Source organism: Aplysia californica, unplaced genomic scaffold (assembly GCF_000002075.1).
Source record: "Aplysia californica isolate F4 #8 unplaced genomic scaffold, AplCal3.0 scaffold00194, whole genome shotgun sequence".
In the NCBI taxonomy this organism is placed as follows: Eukaryota; Metazoa; Mollusca; class Gastropoda; order Aplysiida; family Aplysiidae; genus Aplysia; species Aplysia californica.
Genome location: NW_004797464.1, coordinates 828912 through 850859, shown reverse-complemented (window position 1 = coordinate 850859; position 21948 = coordinate 828912). Strand labels below are relative to the sequence as shown.

General features: G+C 38.9%; 1 protein-coding gene across 1 annotated transcript in view; it reads left to right on the top strand.

Annotated features, from left to right (window-relative positions):
• The window catches only part of LOC101849695 (pleckstrin), a 35133-nt gene extending 15121 nt beyond the window's left edge, over positions 1-20012 (top strand). Inside the window, exons 2-10 of the mRNA XM_005098832.3 lie at positions 275-433; positions 839-964; positions 1932-1984; positions 3034-3125; positions 4169-4341; positions 8216-8374; positions 8885-8974; positions 14949-15039; positions 17931-20012. Of these exons, the coding sequence (XP_005098889.1) occupies positions 275-433; positions 839-964; positions 1932-1984; positions 3034-3125; positions 4169-4341; positions 8216-8374; positions 8885-8974; positions 14949-15039; positions 17931-18136 (1149 nt within the window). The 3' untranslated portion in view covers positions 18137-20012. The remainder of the gene's footprint in view (positions 1-274; positions 434-838; positions 965-1931; positions 1985-3033; positions 3126-4168; positions 4342-8215; positions 8375-8884; positions 8975-14948; positions 15040-17930) is intronic.
• Positions 20013-21948: the final 1936 nt, after the last annotated feature.

Genomic DNA, 21948 nt, shown 5'->3' with positions numbered 1-21948 from the left:
AATGTATTTACACCGAATTTGAATATTTTAACTTTTTAGCATTTTAAAGTAAATTAGTTACCAGTCGTGAAGTGAACTTTCGCAGAGGTGAACAACTTGTGTTTCGCGCGCTCATATGACCTTAGCAGTTGCGAGCGCCGTAAAACCTTATACTACTACTACAAAGATGAAAAGGCACCAAATTAATAGTGTTCAAGTTATTGCTAGAAAGTGAATTGTCATAAAAGGTAATAAAATTATGATTGATTGTATGTCATTCACTTTTCCTCTCTAGAAGCTGAACAAAAAATGGAAAGCCAGATGGTTTGTCCTCAGTGAGGATCAACTTTCATGCCACCAAAAGAAAAACAAATCAGTCATCATCAACTCTCTGCCTCTTTATGGATGTTCCATTGTGTGTCCTTGTCATGACGTCTCGGATCTTAATACACAGGTATCTTTGCTTTTTTCCTGCTTTGAAGATAAGATAGTTTATTTTCATTTTTATATAAGTGGCAAAAAAGAATATCACCAGGTGTTTTTTTTTTTTGTGGACTTTTTATTTATTTATTTATTTATATATATATATTTGTTTATATTGTTTATTTTCTTTGGGAAAAAGGGGCAAAGGCGTTCTGAAAATACTGACCTATACTATGTTATATTGTGTAATTCCATTTCAGTACATTTTGTGCATTAACAGGTAGTTGATGGGTGCTTGAGGGTTGTGTTGCAGTTGTCCTAATCCGTTTCTTGTTTAGAAATGTGGCTGTCATCATTGTGTTGACTGCCTGTAAACCATGACAATATTTACTCAACAGCACCTTCTTGTCTTTTTTCTATTTGAACTTGCTTCCAGGGTTTGCTGAAGATTCGCCTACCAGATGGAGAGGAGCTGTTCCTTCAGGCTGGTGGCAGTGAAGACAGAGATCGGTGGGCGCATGTCCTTGGTGCTGTGATACGATCATTGAGTACTTCGCAAGAGGTAACTACTTGTCAATTAACGATTGTTGGAAGAGGTGGGGATTGCTAGGTTTGCATGTTTACTTTTGTTTGGGGGAGGGGGGGGGGATATCTTTGGATAGAGTTAATTGACTGTCTGTTTGTTGTTTTGTGCACTGAACTTTTAATTGTTTTGTTCTGAAGTTTGTTTTATTTGATTTTTTGTAGGAGGGGGGGGGGGGGGGGGGGGGGGGGGGTTCGATTCTGTCTTTGGTTCCTAAACAGGCTGGGACCACTACAAGTTTGTTTCAACTTTCTATGTTTCTCATTATTCTACAGTGTCTTGATATATTGATTCAAAAAACTTTTTGAAAGAGCAATTGTCTTATTAGTTAGTGCATTTCAAATCTAAAATTACAAATTTTAGGCTCAAAGCTTTTAGCAGTGTGTTGCACCAGAGACCTTAGAGTCAGGCTAATTATGGAATTACTGCTCAAAACTGAAGTCACTATAGTCAGCACAAATAATATAAATATTAAGAGTATCTATCAGGCAATAGATGATTCTGTGTTCTGTGTAGGTAAAACGGCCATGTCATAAAATCAGCTGCAGAATGGGATGAAGTTCGTACAGTCAGTTACTCGTGCATGGGTACGAGAAGAAGACTGACAGTAAATTCTAGAAATTTCTACAGGTGCACTAGGCAAACCTTTGATATGTTGTAATGTTTCTTTAACACTATTTGGGATGGAAGTCAATGGACACTCTGGCATCGTCTAACTCTAATTCCTCTGTTTGTTTTAGTATTTGTTTCCTTATCTGCCTCCTTGTTGAATGTGGTCATGTCATTATGATAATGCCTTACTAATAAACTCTAATAATAACTCTACTCAAACTCTCAGTTTCAGTTTTCGTCCCTTGAAAATCAGTAAGCTGTGTTTCTTTTCTCTTTTAATTTAACCTCTTGTTTTTGTGCTTTCTCACAGATGAAGAATTATCCATTATTTCAGATTATTCATGACAAAATGGCTTTTCAAGATTTCCGCACCCAAGCTAATGTGAGGTAAATATTACCAAGATATCGAGTTATGTGTACCTGAGGTTTAAAGTCATAATGTAATATTATAACTAACAATGTGTTTGTGTGTGTGTGTGCATGTATTGGTGGTTGGGTTTTAGAGGAGGGGGGGAGGGGATGGGGACACTGCTCATCAGCAGGATCTACAGTTGCTCCACTGGTGGAATTACATAACCATCTGTGCTCAGATTATGTGTGACATTCATGTAAATGGACTGCTTCTATTTTCTTTCACTCCTCCTTCCTCTGTACTCATAATATCTGAGCCATGTGCTCAGTCTTTTGAAATTTGTTTCAATTTCAAAATATTTAAATTGAAGTTGCCTCGGGTTACGTTACACATCAAGAGTTTCGATCCACTCCTTGCTCGTGTCATCATTGTTGTCTTGTACCTCCCTTGTGCTGTCTATGGTCTACGAGAAGTGTGTTCAAATCCTCTTGTAATCCACAACTTCTCTTGTGTACCGGTGACGTCTTTTTCTCCAAACTTACTTTGTCTTATGTGAATAGAGTGTTCGGTTTAGCTGATAATTAAACTTGTCCTAGCACTGTGCTTGACTCACCTTTGAAATTCTTTATCTGATTCTAGTTGTGAGTTCAACTTTTTATGTATTAAAAATTGTCTGCAGGTGGTTGGCGGGTGCTGAGATGTGGTTTGCTTCTTCTTTCTTCTTAAACATCTACCATCCTGATTGCTCCACCTTCTTTCTGTGTGCTTGTTACTCTCTTGTAACACCTCTAGTCTTCGGCATTTATCTGACCTTGTTGTGTTGCAAGTGCAGTAAAACTCTTTAACAAAACTTTTTTTTAATTGTCTTTGATTGCCACAAAAAAAAAGGTTAGCTAATGTCAAGACTTCATTAATGCCAGAAACACAGTACTAGTGTTGAAAAGCACAGTATTTTCCTTCCTTAGACAATGAGCAATGTATATGTATGTTACTCCAGTTCCACAGCCCAGCCAATGTTCAAGTGTTAATGGGAGCTGTGTTTGTGTGGCGAAAAGAATGTGATTTAAAACTTTTTTTTTTTCAGTGAAATCATTGGTGCTATACAGGATCCAGATGCTGGTGTTGAGTCTGCCAGTCATTTGCGAGGTGGAGTTGTATTCAAGAATTGTTTCACAGGTTTGTTGTGAGGTGTACCGTAGTTTTTATTTTTGCGCTTGCGCTTCCAGTGTATCTGGCATGAGTTTTTTTGGTATGACCCGCTCGTATTTAAAGTATTGTACTCTGGAGCCTGGTAAATGACAACAGTTTTCTTTTTTATTATAGCTTGCTTTTGGACCTGATGGCCTTTTTCAGAAAGGATGTTTCTCAGAGAATGTGATGGGAGTTTGAGTGAGTGTGTGTGTTTGTGGTTTGAGGGGGGGGGGGTGTTAGTCTTCAGAAAAAGGCTGAATTTCTACAGTAAGAGCCTGTCGTTTTTTAAAGGAGCGGGCAACTTTTTAAAATTTCAATGATTTTAGCAGGGACAAATTTGAATTTTTGACTACTTTCTAGTAGACTAACATACTTTAACATTGATATAAGATTTATTTATAGTAGGTGGTCATGCCTGTTTGCTTGATTTTTTAAAATGGGTTTCTATGGTGTAGTTTGGCTGGTTTTGTGCAAACTGACGTACTAATACCATACTGGGTGATACTGGGTCATAAATTGTGGGGTGTAGGTTCCAACTTGTTTAGCTGCTCTTTTTTAAGTGCAAGAATAAGAAGTATTGCTTCCTGTTTTGGTTCAGGGTGACCTCACATGCACATTATGATAAGAGAAAAGGAGAGAGAGAGAGAGAGAGAGAGAGAGACTGGGAGAGGCAGAGAAAGAGAGAGAGAGAGAGAATGTTCTCATCTCTCCACTGTAGCCATATATGTACTTTCTGTGTACCCTGTCACTTGGAGGACCATGGTTCTCCCTTTGCCTTTGAAAGTACAGAATGATCCAACATGAATATCAGACTAATTCCTGTTGACTTCCAAATATTGTGTTCAAATTTAAAGGCAAAACTTCAGATGAAAATATTTACAAAACAAGTTGTAAAGTTGGTTCTTTTTTTCTTTTTTTTTCTCTTTTTTTTTATCGCCCTGTACTTGACAGTGTCAAGTAAGGATTTGAACTCAAAGCAAAATTTTTGTGTGTTTTAAAGGACGCTGGAATTTTGTTTTTCTTTTCAGGTAAATCCATTGTAGACTGGTTGTTAAGATGGTCTCTGGTTCGCAATCGCGTCAGTGGAGCAGCTATGGGACAGGCACTCATGAAGCTTGGCCATGTTCAGGAGGTTGACCTGAAAGATGGAACCAGCGGGGTCAGTCCCAAGTTCAGTGATGGTGACAAGTTATATCGATTTGTAAGTATGTCTTTATCTGTTGCATTAACTTCATGCACTTTCAAGACCGACAATTGAGCTGTTAAAAGCCAAAACAAATTTACATAATGCTTGTTGGGGTCAGCAGCAGATGGTAATTTCTGAATTGATCCCCTGCCAGAACTGAAGAACTTATGAACTCGTCAGTTTTAATTAAATAAGTGTACTTTTAAAAGGTGTATGCATATGACTGCATAGATGGTGAGAGATTTGATACGGTGCTGCAGGAAGATGTGCCTAGTACTGAAAAAGATTGGTCTGAGTGTACATGTGTGCTCGTCAATTTTTTGACATATGGTATAATCTTTAAATTTGTTTATTTGCGTATCTCTTGGTTAAAAAAAAAAGTCATCTATCGTGAAAAGTATTCAAAATATTTGCGATTTGAAGGAGGTGGGGCTCCCCTGGTTTCAGAGGTAAAATTGGCAAGAAAATGGCCGCCAGAGTGTGGTGACTTTCCAAGCATAAGAGTCCGTTGAAACTTGAAATTACATTTTTAGTGCCTTTAACCATTTAACTCCTGTGGATTTTCCCTAATACATGCCCGGAAATTCTAGAAAAGGAAGACAATCCTCTAAAAATATAATGTGAGGCATCGTGGTGAAATCAGGCGCTCGTCATAATAACAAAATTTGAGGAACAGGCATTTTTCCACCAGTTTCGCAATTTTATGCCCTGAAATCCTGGAAAAGGAAGACAATCCTCTAAAAATATCATCCATATGTAAGGCATTGTGGTGAAATCAGGCGCTCGTCATAAGAACAAAATTGGAGGGACAGGCATTTTCCCCCCAGTTTCGCAATTTTAATCAAATTTTTGGTTTTTTGTTCAACCCTTTTATTTCCAAATAAAAATACATTTCCATGTGAATTTTATTGGAAAAATGTTGATTAAAATCTCAAAATATGTAATTTTTCAGTTTTCAAGGACTCTTTAGCTATTGAAGTTACCTAACTTTGGCAGCCATTTACTCGCTACTTTTACCGCTGAAACCTAGTGAACTTACCTTTTTCAATCACAAATGTCTTCACTTCTGCTCAAGATAGAGGGTTTTAAAAAAAAAATCTAAAGTTAGATAAATGAACACACTTTCAGATGATGCCAATAACTCTACATGCACAATAATTGAGGAGCGCCTGATTCCACCACGTAGTGACACAAATGTTGTTGTTTTTTCTCCCATTATAGTTGTGACAATCGGGTTTTCATTTGTTACCTAGCTATTTCCTCAAATAAAAAAATAACCAACACATCTCGGGACTTGAAAATACATTATTACGGTAGTCCGAGAAATGAACTTTCAACGTACCTTGGATTTGTCCAACTTTCAACTCCATTGCACCCTCCATTTAGTCATATTTACATTAAAAATTCACACAAGCACTATTTCTAGGTCAATTTTAACCATTCTACAACTTGAAAAAGAGGAACAACTTGATTTTCTCTTTGCAGCAATGTTTTCAGTGAATTCTAATCAGACATTATTCATAGACCTCATAAAAATGCATACCAGAGTTGTGTCACTCGTATGCTGCTCGGTGTCACTTTTCGCCCGATTCTGTTACCTTTAGTTAGCGCGGCTCAGCAGCCCGCCAGAGCTCCCCGGATCGGGGTCACGAGGTTAATGAGCCCAGAAGCGACTTTGCCTGTGTTGGTTAAGAAGTTCGCTTTTTTGTCTATATTTGAAATGTTATGACTTCTTCCCCATTCCACACAGCAAACCATTACGCGAATGTACTAAAAGCTCAGTGTCTTGAAATTTATTCTGCGTTTGAATGGTTAATATCTGTGCCTTAGTTTTTGTTCGAGACAAGTGTTTGTAGAGTACCCAATCTGTCCTATTTTAGTTACAGACTTATGAATAAATTATTGTTTTTTAAAAAACTGCACGACAGATCTCTCCAAAATCTGTGTGAAACTAAGTGGCGTCGGTGGCCTAGTGGTTAGGCTCTCGGACTCGCAACGGTAAGGTCGTCGGTTTGAATCCCGTCAGGGGCCCGACGTTGTGTCCTTAGGAAAGGCACTTTACACATATTTTCCTCACTTCACCTAGGTGAGAATGGGTACCCGGCTATAGACAGCGAAAGATCTTGTCAGTTTGTTAGTGTTTGAGCGCTTAATCAGCTGCTTGCACTGTATGCTTCCCGAGAAGCTGAGAATGTTTCGGAGTGTTCTACGGTCTGTTGGGGTAATAATATAGTGTAAACCGCCGGAGTGTTCTACGGTCTGCTGGGGTAATAATATAGTGTAAAGCACATAGAGCCTGCTGTTGAGCGGGGATATGCGCTATACAAATGCTATCTATTATTATTATTATTATTAAACTGACTACGAATATCATGTCTTTTACCATTGAGAAATCTTAAATCTACTCAAGTTGCAATAGTCAAGTTATAAGAGAAGAAAGATGCACATTTGCATTTTTTAACTGAAGACACTCAATGTTAGCTCTTGTTCTATCATTAAACGGGAGAAAGTTACTCTGTGTTTGTTCATGAATCATGCTGTGTCTGTGGCAGCTCGATACAACTAAGAAAGATATATTATGACATTTAAAAAAAACAGAAAACTGGGTTTATACATGGGTAGAGATGCTCTTCTTGTATGGGATAAAAATAATGACTGACAGCTAACACATTCATTCTTTGTTTTTGTGTCGGACATCTGCGCGGACACTTATGAATGTAAAGAAATCAGAACATTGTCAGTTATTGCAAGTGGTCATATCAACGAAAATAAAAGCTGGAAAAGTGGTGCTGATTCAGTGTCACTGGAAAGCTAGAAATTACTCTTATAACACAATTACAAGAAGTCATCCCTGTTATTCAGTCAACTTACAAAACCTAGACATAGTGTTTTAAGAAAAATAAGGAATTTATGGAGTGTAACAGATACTGTTCGTTTATTACATTGTAGATGTATTCTGGCACTAAAATCGGTTTGTACTTTTTCATAGAGATATTTCAGGGTAATTTTGAGAAACTTTAGAGAAAATAATTGAATATTCACGATTATATTAGACACCTAAAGTTGTATTTGGAGGAATTACTTCATAGCGAATTGTGTGCCCGATGGATACAGTTGCAAAATTACAGCTTCCTATTATACACGCAGATACCATCTGTTTTTAGTATCTGCACCAATGTTATATCGTTCATGTTCCAAAAGTTCAACAATTTTTGTCGTGCCGTTTTTTTTTATATTGATTTTTTATTTCATTCTAACTTGTCAAAAAAATTTTTTAATTTAGCATTGCCGACTTCAGCACATCTAACGAAATAACCAGACATATTACAATGTCCGGTTTTTTTTTAGTCTCAAGAGCAGAAATGCTTGTTTTGGGTGCGTTAAATGATAATTACCATAAATAAATGGATACACCTAAAACTGTACATTAAAAAGTACCAAAAATTAAGTTAGCCCAGACAGAGCGGCAACAGGGAGCTGACCCCCGTGACCCCAACGTGATCAGGCGCTCAGCAGGGAACCCCCCCCCCCCCGCTACTACTAAAATTCCTCCGCCAGTGCGCCTTGGCCGCACAACACCACTCTAGGTTCGAATCGATGATTGCAACCCGCTTTAGGTGCTAAATAGTTTATTAACATTTTTCAGTAAAGACCACACAGAAAGGTGTTTTTAAATGGACGTAAAAGGTGCTGAGTCAAAAAACAAAAATTTAGTAGAAATTGCCAAAAGGGTAGAAAATGCCAGTCTCTTTGAATTCATTGTTTTGACAAGCACCTAATTTTACTACATCGCCTCACATATTGATATTTGTTTTGCCTTTAGGTCTCTGCAAAAATGTCCTGTAAATTATGTGAATGTTTTCAAGAAAGTGTTTTTGACAACTTTCAGACTTCTGTCAATCTGGGAGCGAAAAGAAACAGTTTTTACGACAGCACGGACAGTGACTCAAGCTCTTCAGATGATGAGGATGATGATGATGACTGCGATAAGGAGGAACAGAGGATAAAGAAAGGGAAAACTTTGAAAGAGGCTTTTCTAGCTAAAAAGGTTTGACCACTAGCGCTCGCTGTTCTAGATAGTTCTGTTTCGTGTGTAGATGCACTGTTAAAAGTAGAGTCAGAAAGGGCAGTGGAGACATTCAAGACTTTGATTCAGATTAGAATCAGAATCAGAGCCCCCACTCCCCCACCCCACCCCTTCTCCCATTCAGCCCTTTAAGAGCAGTATAAGTCTTGATTCTTCCAATATTTTGCATGTAATGTAACCATGGCTATGAACTTACTACTATGAAACAGACTTTGGACTTTGTATAACTCTGTCGGGGTGTGCTGTTAAGGAGGTTTTTTTATCACCCTTAAGATTGACCTTTGTATATTTGGTTCTGGTGCTTACAAATGTCAGATTTTTTGTTTTTCAATGATGTTGCAATTGTAACTCGGAGCATACCCCTGGAGTCCATTGAAGGTGAAACTTTTCCTTTCATGCCTTCTGATGTTGATTAGAGGAATAATCATGAAAGCGTAAACTGTTTTTTCTTGCTTTGTTTTTTTTTTTTAGAGAAACCTCCGAAAAGGATGGAAAGTGGTCAAAGTCATTGCGAAAGAAAGTCCTCCGTGTTTGCAGTATCATAGAGCAACCTATGCATCGGTGAGTTTTTTTGTCTTTTTTAAATGTTTCATTTTCACACCTACTTTTTATCAACAAGTTTTATTTTGGGCAGGTGAGGGGTGTTCATTTTGAGAAAATGGAAAATAAGTATTCAAGATACCCCACCTGAAACTCATAATGTGCTATAAGCAGGGTGACTGCCAGGCCTCGGAAATACCCCGGGAATTTGAGGAAATCTGTAAATTGCCCCGAGAAAGACCTGGGAAAATACTTTAAAGCTCTAGAAGATTTGAAAACCAAATCCGATAACGTCCTTGGGTTCATTTTTGCCGGTCGCGATTATGATATTTATTCGGCTTTTCAAGGTCTGAGAGGACGTTTCACGCGAACAGGCGGCTATGGCGGCACGCAGAAGTGCATTTGTCAATTGTGTGATACCGAAGCTCGATCAGGAAAATCAAGATCTACTTTCGCTTTCGTTACCACCCAGAAATTTTCCGGTAGTAATCTGATAACGCAACATTTTTAAACTGCAAGATTTGCATTACAAACGCTGTTTCGCTATGAAATTAAATCAATATTTGTCCAGTGCTGTCAGTTGTAGAAAAAAAAAGAAAGAAAAGAAAGTTATGCAAGCGTCTTGTCAGGCTCGCCATCGTCACCGGTCAGTGAACCTGCGCGTTCGGATCACATTGTGAATGCCGGCGATGGTTGGGGTCACCAAAGTTCATTCAAAGTCTGAGGGCTGTGAAGTATAGGACTCCAGAATGGGGGGATTATTGATTTTTTTAAAAGGTTCACTCGTGGGAGGGGGGATGGGGTTGAAGGCAGCACTGGAAGACAAAAACTGAACTTGGGAGCAAATTTTAGTATTTAGAATTTTGATTACTACTTGAGCTCTCTGCAAAATACGCGTTGGTGCAGGCCTTGTGTGGAATCGCGTTCATTGGATGGGTGATAGTGAATTACAAGTATTGTATATCTATAATATTTAGCTTTCTGTTAAAGATTCGCAGATTTTCAGTGTCACTGCATCTTGCCCTCACACTGAATGGGTCTACTTGAGCCATTCAAATTATTACTCTACTTTTGAGTTTGAGCAATAATTTTTGTCTTTCACGTGTATTATATAAAATAAGACACCCAAACTGGTTCTTGACAGTCAATATTCTGGTTCTAGGCCTTTTCTGAGGCTCAAAGCAAGATTCATCTTTATATAGTGCATATAGGCGAATATAGTGAGGGGAAAATGTACATAAGTAAGAACAGACTGAAATACCTTAGTCACACAGTAACCCAGTGCCACCCTGACATGTTGTTGACTGGATATAATGAACCTACGTATGTGTGTGTATAAATGGAGCACGCGCTGTCATTGTTATGTAACATGCCCCTGGAAAATGGATGAGCCCCCCCTGGAAAATTGAGAAGCCGGGTTGGCAGTCACCCAGAAGTTCGTCAAGTATTATGCTAAATTACTCTTGAGTATTCTCAAGTACAACATTAGGGATGTACTTTTCGCTTTAGCAGCGAGGTAATATTTTAATATAATTCAGTGTGGTTTTAATTTTCTGTTGCATAGTATGTCTTGGGTTTGGGGAAATTAGTGTGGTATGGAACAACAAGGGTGTATCATCAGGGTCATTCCACAAGGACCTTAGTTTTGAGAGAAATTGACTCGTTATTTTTCAAATAAAAAAGAAGGAAAAAAGCAAAATACAGGGAAACTGTATAGCAAGATGCCCCTTGATGTGTTTTGTTCGAATCACAGCCTAATCTGGATGTTCTTTATTCGAATAATGGCTTTACCTGGATGTTTTTATTTGGATCACTACATGAAGTGGATGTCTTTATTTGAATCACTGCTTAATCTGAATATCTTTATTCGAATCACAGCTTTATCTGATTGTCTTTATTTGAATCATTGCTTTATCTGGATCTCGTTATTAGAATCACAGCTTAATCTGGATGTCTTTATTCGAATCACAGCCTTATCCGGATGTCTTTATTCGAGTCACAGCCTTATCTGGATTTCTTTATTCAAGTCACAGCGTAATCTGGATGTCTTTATTCAAATCACTGCTTAGTCTGGGTGTTTTTATTCAAATCGGATGTCTTTATCCAAATTACTGCTTAATCCGGATGTCTGTATTTGAATATTGGCTTCATCCGGATGTCTTTATTCGAATCACAGCTAAACCTGGGTGTCTTTATTCGAATCACTGCTTTATCTGTATGTCTTTATCTGAATCAGGGCTTAATTTGTATGTCTTTATTCGGGTCATAGCTTAATCTGGATGTTTTTATTGGCATCACTGCTTTTATATCTGGATGTCTTTTTTCAAATAATGGCTATATCTGAATGTCTTTACTCAAATCGTCGCTTTATCTGGAACAACCCCCACCTCTTTCACCTCTCCTTCCCAGCAACTGGTTTGGGCAATTGTGGAATGATGCTGGCGATATGCAGTCTTGTAGTTTTGGTAGAGCAACAATGATCACCATTTTTCAGTTCAGAGAAACAGCTTTTGTGGTGTTTTCAGAGGCCAAGAGTTCCCATGCTGGGCAGATCATTTTGAAATTTTGTGTGTGTCTGCAAACTTACTCGTTCGAAAGAGTGGGGAATGAAGTTATTGCACAGAACAGCTTTGCCGCAGCTGAATAATTCTAAACCATGCCATACACTAAGAGGAGTTGAGGAGTTGAGGAGTTAGGAGTGTGATCCTATTTGTTTCCGTTCTATTCTCCAACCAGTGACTGGTTAAATAAAAATTTCCAAACCGGAGTTTTTTCAATTTCAATATTTTGACAAGAGCCTGATGTCCCCAAGATGCCTCACATTTAGTTTGCTACATGTCTTGTGAAAGCCAGTCGTCTGATTAGCACGAGTCATTGTCAGTGGATGATAATAGATGATAACTAAAATGATCCCCCACACTTAACCATATTGGGAGAACTTTAGTCCTTCCCATAGCCACCCCTTCCTTGCCCTCTGATGTCTACTTCCTTTTCTCATGCTAGGCTGAATTCAGGGAATGGGGGAGAATCCACCCTTCGGGGCGGTGCTACTGACTGAAGTGTCTTTAGGCCATTCCCGGGACATTAACCTGTTCATATGCATAGTAACAAACGCTACACGGAATGCTGGATATGGATCTACCATCAAATATCGAAACAACCTTGGAGAGAAGAAGCAGACCCAACTATTTGGCCCATGTGGAACATACAGCTCTAACTATGATGCAGAGAGAATCTCCATAGTAAAGACCCTGGAGCAGATCACCTAAGACTTTTTTGAAGGTGCAGTAACACCAGGGGATGTTGTTGTCTTCTCTGACTCAATGTCAGTACTCCAAGCCGTCGAGGGAGGAGGAGACTACAGAGGTGACGGGAACATTCTCAGCCTTGTAAAACAGATAGGCACTTCCTATGGCGTCCGGGTCACACTGCAGTGGGTGCCTGGCCATTCTGGAGTACCAGGGAATGAGACTGCAGACGGTCTATCAAAGACTGGAGCGAGCCTGCCCCAGACAGACACAACCGCCTCTTTACAGACCTGCAGAGGGATCATCCAAGCCAAAAGCAGAGACGAGTGGCTAAACAGATGGGCCAACGCAGAAACAGGAAGATCTCTCTTCGGGTACATGGACAAACCCAACCCCAAAGACCCTTGGAATCTTTTATGTATAGCCGATCAGACATTGATCTTCAGAGCCCGCACAGGACACTTATACAACAACAAGCACATAAACAGAATCAACCCTATGTGGGAACCCCATTGCAGACACTGTGACTACCACAGACCTGCCACTCATCCCGATTTAGTCGGGATATCCCGATTTTTTGCCCCAAATTTCAAGCATCCTGATTTTCCCGATTTCGATCGCGTGTATCCCGATTTTTTGTCCCAGTCCGCTGTTGTGCCGGATTTTTCTAAAAACTTACTCTGCCTTCTCCTTTATCGCGGGAAGCGCCCGTTGAACTTTTTGTCAGTAGGAACTCGGAGCACTATTTCCCGAAATATCGATGCTGCATTAAGTAGCTGATCGCCCCAAGTTGTGTGTGATCTTTGCCCGCAATCAGAATTCTCCAATGATAGCCTGGTAACTATTACAATTTATTTGGGACATACAAATAATCGATAATATTCGTATTTCCGCTGCTACTTTCAAAACAAGCCTTGTCCGAGGTCTGGTAACTGCGCGTTCACACCAAATACTCAGACGAGCGACAGTCTTTCTAACCCTTATACAACTACATGTACTTGCGCTGACCAGACTAACATACGGCCGTTGTCGTTGCTTTAGTCTGAACGCATTTTGAGTGATAAGAGATTTGTTGGTACAATTGGTCGGTCGGCCGCCGTTGTTATCCTAGAGTACTAGAAGTAGAACGACTGTCGCCCATCTGAGAGTTTTGTGTGAACGCGCAGTTAGTCGGACCCGTTAATAAAATTGTTACAATCAGCGCATTTGCGTCACGTGACATGACATCGCCGTGCGAGTTCTGCGTGTTGGGATCGTCCGTTGACAGGGTCAACTTAAATTCATGTATTTCGGGACTTATTGGTTGGGGTGGGGGGGTATAGACACTTGGACTAGGAGTGCTTGACGTGATGCTTCAGGATTTACAACAAAAAAATGATAACTGGCACGCACGCACGCGCGCGCACACACACACACACACACAAACACACTCAGAGGGCATATAGGCCAGTAATTTATGGACACCCCTGGAAAAATTTTAAGTCAGCTTTGGCAATCACCTTGGTGATTTGCTGTTGATCCCGATTTTTTTCACCAAATCCTGATTTTTGCTCCCTGAGATCCTGATTTTGAGGTTTCATAGAGTGGCAGGTCTGCTACCACGAGGAGACAGTTGAACATCTTCTCCTTCACTGCCCAAACCTGGCAGTTCTTCGACGCAAGCTCCTACACACACCTGCAGACTTACAACGCCTGCTCTACTCTGGCATTGACCAGATGACAAGGACATGTGGTTACTTGAGGGAGGCATTGCGCTGTGTGTGTCTGCAAACTTACTCGTTCGAAAGAGTGGGGAATGAAGTTATTGCACAGAACAGCTTTGCCGCAGCTGAATAATTCTAAACCATGCCATACACTAAGAGGAGTTGAGGAGTTGAGGAGTTAGGAGTGTGATCCTATTTGTTTCCGTTCTATTCTCCAACCAGTGACTGGTTAAATAAAAATTTCCAAACCGGAGTTTTTTCAATTTCAATATTTTGTGCTGTTAATTGTTTTTCAGTAAAATTCACATTGAAATGTGTTGTTATATGAACATAAGTGGTAAGCCCAAAAGCGAAAATTCAATAAAGATTATCCACCCCTTGGCGCTCATATGACCTTATGCAGTTGCAAGCGCCATAAAACCTCTACTAAAACTAAGGGGGAGAATCTGAGAAAGAGAGAAAGAAGAAAAAAAAGGAAGAAGGAGAGGGTATATGAAAAGAGAAATAAAATGGAGAGGGAAAGAGAACTACGAAAGAAAGGGGTTTATGAAAAGGGCAAGATGGAAAGGATCCACTTAGAGGAGTGCATGACTGAGAAAGGAAACCGATGCACAACGAAAAGATGCCTGGAGAGCCAAAATATACTGAGTATGCCTCACATGCTCTTCAACCCCACAACATATAGAAATATCATTGCCTCGATAGCTTCAGAGTTCTAAGAGGGGTTTTAGCCCAACACTTCAACAGTAAAGTTTGGTGGGTTCATTTCTGGCCTTACCAGGCAGAACATTGTATATTTTATAAAATCTCTTCACTCTGTTGTCCTCAGTTTATGAACAGATCCTCCAACTGCAATGAGAAAATATGGAAATGTTAGTAAAATGTGCTTAAGAGCCTGCAATGCAGTATGTCTGATGGTGATTGAGGTTGGACAATTGAAATGAAGTGACTATCCAATAGAGCTGCCATGATCCTTCCATTAGTTATAGCTTTTAGCAATCACTTTGATTTCACCATTAACCTACTGACTGACTTTGCTTCCAGGGCATTGAAGACAAGTTTCCTTCCAAGTTCATTTCTTTAACGTCGTGCAAGGTTATGGAAATAATCAAGCCCCCTTCTAACAGCAGTAAAGGTAATGTATCAGGAGTTATGTCATGTGATGACTTACAAGATCTATGCATTTGAGGGCAACTCTTATCACAATAGCCTCATCTGCCCTTGATAGCATACTGATGGGCCATTGCTGATTTGAAGCGAAGTAGAGCTAGATATGTAGCTTAGAAGATAATTCCTCCATTTTGCTTTTCCGTGACATTTATCCATTCCTTGAAAATGTCATCTACAGTTAATTTGATTTTTACCATTTCAACCCCTTTTGTCAGCAGTTTTGAATGAGTGTTTTTATCTTCAAGGTGAATAAGTATACTGCTGAAGTGAGAACTACATCCATTGAGGGGCATGATTATGAATACTTGTAAGCAGACTGAGACTCGGACAAGGGTGAAAAATCTCGGAGAACGCGTGTGCAAGTTGCGCACGTTAAAGATCCCTTGGTGGTCTAAAATCGATAAGAGTAGGCTTCGGCCGCTACCCGGGCAAAATTCAAAATTTCCTACCAACTGAAAATATTAGGTGTGTCCCGCGCGCTCATATGACCTTATGCAGTTGCGAGCGCCGTATGCGTAAAACACTTTACAAAAAAAAGACTGAGACTTCTTACATGAGGCGATTTCTCCTTTACATGAATTGGTAGTATTTCTTTAAATGTGAATGGTATTAATGAAGTGGAATTTACAGAAGCAGTTGATATGCTGTTGATGTTGGAACAGATGGGCAGTTTTGTGTTCATATTTTCACATTCTGCCACAATAACATGCAATCTGAATAACTTTATAAAGGATTGGATAGCATTCCTCTGTTCTATGCTGTTTTCAAGAGTTGATTGATCAGGAGTAGTACTGACACATTGCTTCCTGCTATCTATTTCTAGTCTTGTATGGCAGGGTGGTGTGAGTCGCAGACAAGAAGCAAAGTACTAAATTAAAAGAGGACAATTTATTCTATTAAAAGTTGTATTTTTTAAAATCATATATCAGTGCAGGTTTCTGTTTCTAAAGAAGAAAACTTTCTAAGGTTTTTCAATCTCCTGTACCACTGTGCAATTGAAAAATAGATATGTGTCACAATGTGGTGGAATCAGGTGCTCGTCAGTTCTGGGGCATGTGGAGTTATTTCTGTCATCTTAAAGCTTGTTCATTTGTCTATCTTTCAATGAAGAAGTACCCATCTGTCTTGAATAGAAGTCGAGATATTTGCGATTGAAGGAGGTGGAGGTCGCCAAGTTTCAGGGGTAAAATTAGCTAGAAAATGGGCCCCGAAGTTTGTTAACTTCAGTAACTTGAGTCCTTGAGAACTGAAAATTTCAATATTTTGTGCTGTTAATTGTTTTTCAGTAAAATTCACATTGAAATGTGTTGTTATATGAACATAAGTGGTAAGCCCAAAAGCGAAAATTCAATAAAGATTGCCAAACTGGAGGAAAAGTGCCTGTTGAGTGCCTGATTTCACCATCGTGCCTCACATATTGTCAGCAAATTGTTCAACTGGTCTAAGTCCAGAAAGTAAAAGCAAAATTTTTTTAGGGGAGAGAACAAAAATGTTCAATTCTTTTAGGAATCATATTAATAATAATATATATCTTTTCTTGTTTTTTTCTTCATGTAGAATTTGAATTTTGATTAAATGTTTCACGAATGTATGCAATCAGTATCCCAGATTAAATCTTTCGCTATGCCGAGCCTTGTGCAGCGGCGCAGCGAAAGTGACTTCGCTACAGCAAGCTGCCCCTGAAGGCTCAAGAACCGATCTATAATTCTACCTTAGATTCTATTCCAGTCCACGTATCCATGTTATTATAAAGGTTGTAATATAACTTTTACTTCTGGGTCAAGCGTTTCCAACGGAAATCGGAAGCTTTGATTCTGTTCAGAAACACGATTTCGAAGTTTTTGCAACCTTGTTTTATCGCAACGCCCAAATTATGACCCAGATACCAGTCTGAATACTTTTTCACAACAAAATGTATTAGTATTCTGTTTTCTAAAGAAATGTAGGACTCTTCTTTAGAATGTTGATACTATATTTGTAAAATGGACTCTAAATTGCCATTCCTGTGTTATTGGGAAATCGATATTTTTCAATGTTAGATGCAAATTGTCAAAATGGTTTTTTCTCCCCCAAATCACTACATTTTAGTAAGATTACACATAAAAATACCACTCAAGACACAGGTAGTTTTATTCCAAATGCAATTCTGAATAATTCCAAACAAGATATGTGTGTTTTGTATTGTTTGTAAACGCATGTTGTCCTTTTTTCGAGATTTTGTTTTTTAAAAATTTTCAATATCAGATGTTTTGATCTAAATGTACAAATTATGTGGAATGCATGAAAGTAACTGCAAAATGATTAATATTTTCCAGTTCTATATTCATGTATGGTTATTTTGATGTATCATATGACTGGGTGCAATTATATTTTTTCGATTTTCACCAAAGATGGTGAATTTTTTATTTTGAAATTTCATCCACATCCAAGAAAAATTGTGATGCATAATCGCCTCTTACAGGAACCAAAAGTTGAAAAATACAGAAATAAAGAAAACAGATGTATTCTACAAATCATACTGATAATTTTGGTATATAGTATGTTGATATTTATATGAATTTGTGGCCCCAGAGACCTTTGAACTGTGCACTCGTCAGCATCTCATTTCGCCCTCCCAAAAAAAATTTGTCCACAAGCCCAAAATAGTGCGTAGGGATGAGTTAAGAAACTGTAATTTAAAAAAATAATTCAAAATTTTGGGCTCTGTACAACTGAGCAGCTTGTTGACAATTATTTGGATTTCTAGGTTGTACATTTGTACAGTTGAAATGGGTTTTTTAAAAATAATTCTAATAATTTGGTTTTGGTTTTTTTAAAACTTACTACAAATGAGAATTTTGTCATCCATCTGTCCAGGCAGCAACAGCGAGGCAACAGCAGGGGACAAGGAAAGCCCAAGATTTCGCCTGGTTGTCCGCACGAAGAAAGGAAAGAACTTCACATTCCAGATGAAAGATGAGCTAGAGAAAGTGGAGTGGCTGTCAGTTGTGTCAGATCTATGTCGCAAGTCCTCTCAAGAGGAGAATAGTGGCACTGGTGCTAAAGCTTCGGCTTCTGAATGAGATAGTCTTGTGTGCCAGTGTGGCGATGCTGTGGTGCTTATCAGGAATGGGTATTCCCAGAAGACTTTCCAGAACTAATGGATTTGCACTACGCTTTATCACAAAGTAAGCAGTGATTACTGGAATTTTATTCCGCAGACTTTTATAGAAATCTTTTATTTTCTCAGACCGGTTTTTCTTGGCATTGTTGCTGGCTTTTTAGGTTGTTTTTTTTCTTTCCTGCAAGTGTTGTGTCCACTCCAAGACTATTCAGTGAACTGATGAAGAAAGCTTTTCTTTGACCTGCTCAAGTAACATGCTCACTTTTGTTAAGAAAGGCAGTTTGTGAAAGTTTTTTGTCAAAGCAGGCAAAACAAGCATGTACATGTCTTTTAAAGATTTGGAAATGTCATGGCTAGTAATGGTATTATTGTGTCCTCCCTGGTAACAACCAGCAAAGAGTACTTTTTCTACAGTATACTGTTGGTTTCATTGACAAATGACATGTCTAACTCCACAGCTACACCCCTTTTCTGGTGGATTTGCAATGGTAGTTTTTGCGGTTTCATCAATTCAAATTATCAAAATCCTGCAGGTCTTGGATGTGGTTATCAGTGTGGCAGAATTACTTACATTATTAGAATCCTAGGATAGGCTAAGCTGTACTTCATGTAAAAAAGTTATCTTAAGGTGTGAAGAACCTTTGTGTGAGGACGGAAGTGAATGAAGAAATGTACCTTAACATTGCAGTGTCATGCAGTTCAAGGGGTGCCCAAACCTGCAATTTCAAAGCCTGTGGATGGCCACAGTAGTCAAAAATAGAAATATGTAAATTTGTTTGTCCAGCAATTCTTTTTGTCCTCCTTTGAAGGGGCTCCAGTTGTGCAACTTATACTTCCAGCACCTTTTCAGACTTTTGGCATACATCACAGTTGCTGGGGCTGTTCCGTGGTCTCCTTTTTCTGGCAATGTTAGATTTTACTTTAAAATTCACTTCCTTCCTTGCTCACTTTTAAAGGCGCCATTTACTCTCTTATTTTGGCCCATTTGACTGCTCCAATTTTCCCTTTGCCTTGGTACATCTTTGCTGGCATTTTTCTTATATGCATTCCACTTATTTTTATCTTATGTGGTAAAACAAATGATTGTTCTGTTTTTGCTGTGGTGTGGAACTGATTTAGATAGTAATATTGGAATTGCTGCACACATGTAATATATGAATGTTTCATGCTAAGTGCATCATGTGTGTTAATTCATATTTTTATACTTTACATTGTATGACAGTGTAATGAAGCTGTTGGTGTGCTTCCGTCCTTAAAGAACATTTCTGAAAACATCCAGTCAAAGGAGTGATTGTTTTGTTCTCTGTCATTGTCACCTTCAAAATTTCTTCCCTGAAAAATGCCATGCTTGTTTGATTATCAATTCATCTTGAAAAACTAAAGGCTAGTTTGGTGGCAGCTGATCTGTTCCTGTATGTTAAAATGATGGCGGGTTTGGAGACTGTCCCTTTTTTCCGCACCTTTTTTGTCGCAGTAATTGTTGATTATTTTGCTTATGTTTCTATCGTTGGCTTTGTTGTGGGTTGCTTTCACAAACATTCTTTCATTTTTTTGCATACGGGCAGTACTCTTTCATTCCATCAGATGATGATATTAGAAAGGGAGAATTAATTTTTTTTGGTGTGTACATAAGTGATGTAGCCTTTCTTTTATGGTGTATGTGCTGGTTGAAGTAAGCATGTAGGCAATATTGAGAAGTCCATGGCTATAATTAGTCATTGTCACTTCTCAAATTTATATCTTTCAATCAGTAATAACCTGAAATCATATCTATTTCAACTGTGACTCTTTTTGCATGTTAATGTTTTACCAGAAAAATGCAGTGTTAATTTTTACAATATTTTTTTGTAGCTTCAGTAATGATAAAATAGAGAGACTTTGCTTCACAAAATGTATGTTTTGACTTTCGACTTTGGAAGAGTTAACCCAATGAACCCTGACTTCCTGACCACAAAATAACTCGTCCCCTGTTTTCCGGAGCAAAAAATGCTTACATGGCTACACGCAAAAGACAAAGCAACCAGGGACATGCAGTAACAGAAGAACAAAACATGAGCTAACCAGACGGTCTAATTTCCATCTCCAGTACTCCTGTTTGGTGTGGTAGTCCTTTCAGCCGGTAGATCCTTCTGTCAGACACCGTTGTGTTTTGCAGTCTTTGCATCAGAACTTGGTGTTGGTTTGTTTCACTGGTCTGACTTTGAACACCATGTTAGGGAAGTCCTTCACATGCTTTTTGTATTTGTGAGAACAAACAGCACAAATGTGAGGCAGCGTGGTGGAATCAGGCTCTCATCAATTTTTGGGCTTGTACAGTTATTGGTATCATCTTAAAGCTTGTTCACTTGTCTTTATTTGGAGGGAAAAAAATATCCATTTATCTTGAATACAAGTCGAGATATTTGAGAATGAAGGTCACCTGTTTTCAGATGTAAAATTAATGAGAAAATGGCCGCCAAAGATTAGTTATTTCCTTAGCTTGAGAGCTCGTGGTAACTGAAAAAATTTTTTTTTTTGGTCTTTAATCAATGTTTTTATGAAAAATCCGCACAGAAATGAGTTCTTTAATGGACATAATAGGTGTTGAGCCAAAAAACAAAAATTTTATAAACATTCACAAACCTGCGGAAAAATGCAAGTTTCTTCACTTTGATTATTTTGACGAGAGCCTGATTCCACCACGCTGCCTCACAAATGTTGTTTCCCGTGGCTTCACGTGGTAGGTAAGACATTTTTGGAAATGCAGTGTTTACAGGAGAATTTGTATAATAATCAAGTCCTGTCCTACCAGTGTCATATATGCCAACAAGTCTAGCTTGATCTGTGGTCCTAGGTCTAGTAGAAGTACATGGGCCAGGCCCACTTACAAACTGGTCACCGCTCAGTCCTTGCTGCTGCTCTAAATATACTCTTTGTACTTTTTCAACTTCTGATTCAGAAGAACTCGACACATGATCATCATAGGCACTTTCAAGATCACTGTCAGGATAATCAGCATTTTCCTCAGTTTCATCATCAGAACTGTCGTACAACCGCGATATTACCTGCTGTGTAGTCGACCGTCGGCGTGGTTGATCTGATAAAAAAACAGCTGTTTCGTGACTTCGCTTCATCATCAAAACATACACACCATGAACTCTGCGTGCCTTCTTTATTCTAACCAATTCCCTCTTCCTTGAGCTGCCTTGACCTTTACAATAGTTACCATGAACTTACAAGTCCTTTTGACGTCATTTTCCCCTTTTTATCCTTGTATGGACTACTGTTGTATTGCAGACTAGCACACACTGATATATCGGCGCTTCGGGGGCAGGGACAAATGACTCACACGCACACATATTGGTGTCACGGGTTCGTTGGGTTAAGTAAGGAAATGAGCTGTTATTAAAGACTTTTGTGTTTCCTAAAGTTGGATCACAGAAGTAATTATAAGAATTCATAGTAGACCCTACAATGACCTGCTGTCCACTGTGAAATGACACAAACTGAAAGTGTTTTGACACATTGCAAAATCACGTGGACCAGCAAAGACTGTCTGTCCTCCAGGGGAAAGTACGAAGCGGCAGAAGGAAAGGAAGATAGAAGAAGACATAATAGGATAATGTTTTAGAGTGGACTGGTCTGAAAATTATTTGAGGTGACGAGCATGTCTAACAGTGGAAAGGAGATGAGTTAGATAGGTGGAAAGTCATTCGTGGCACCCGAAATGTCGACGAGATGACAATGATCAAGTATGCCTTTCTTGATATCCATTTCTTCACTTACGTGATG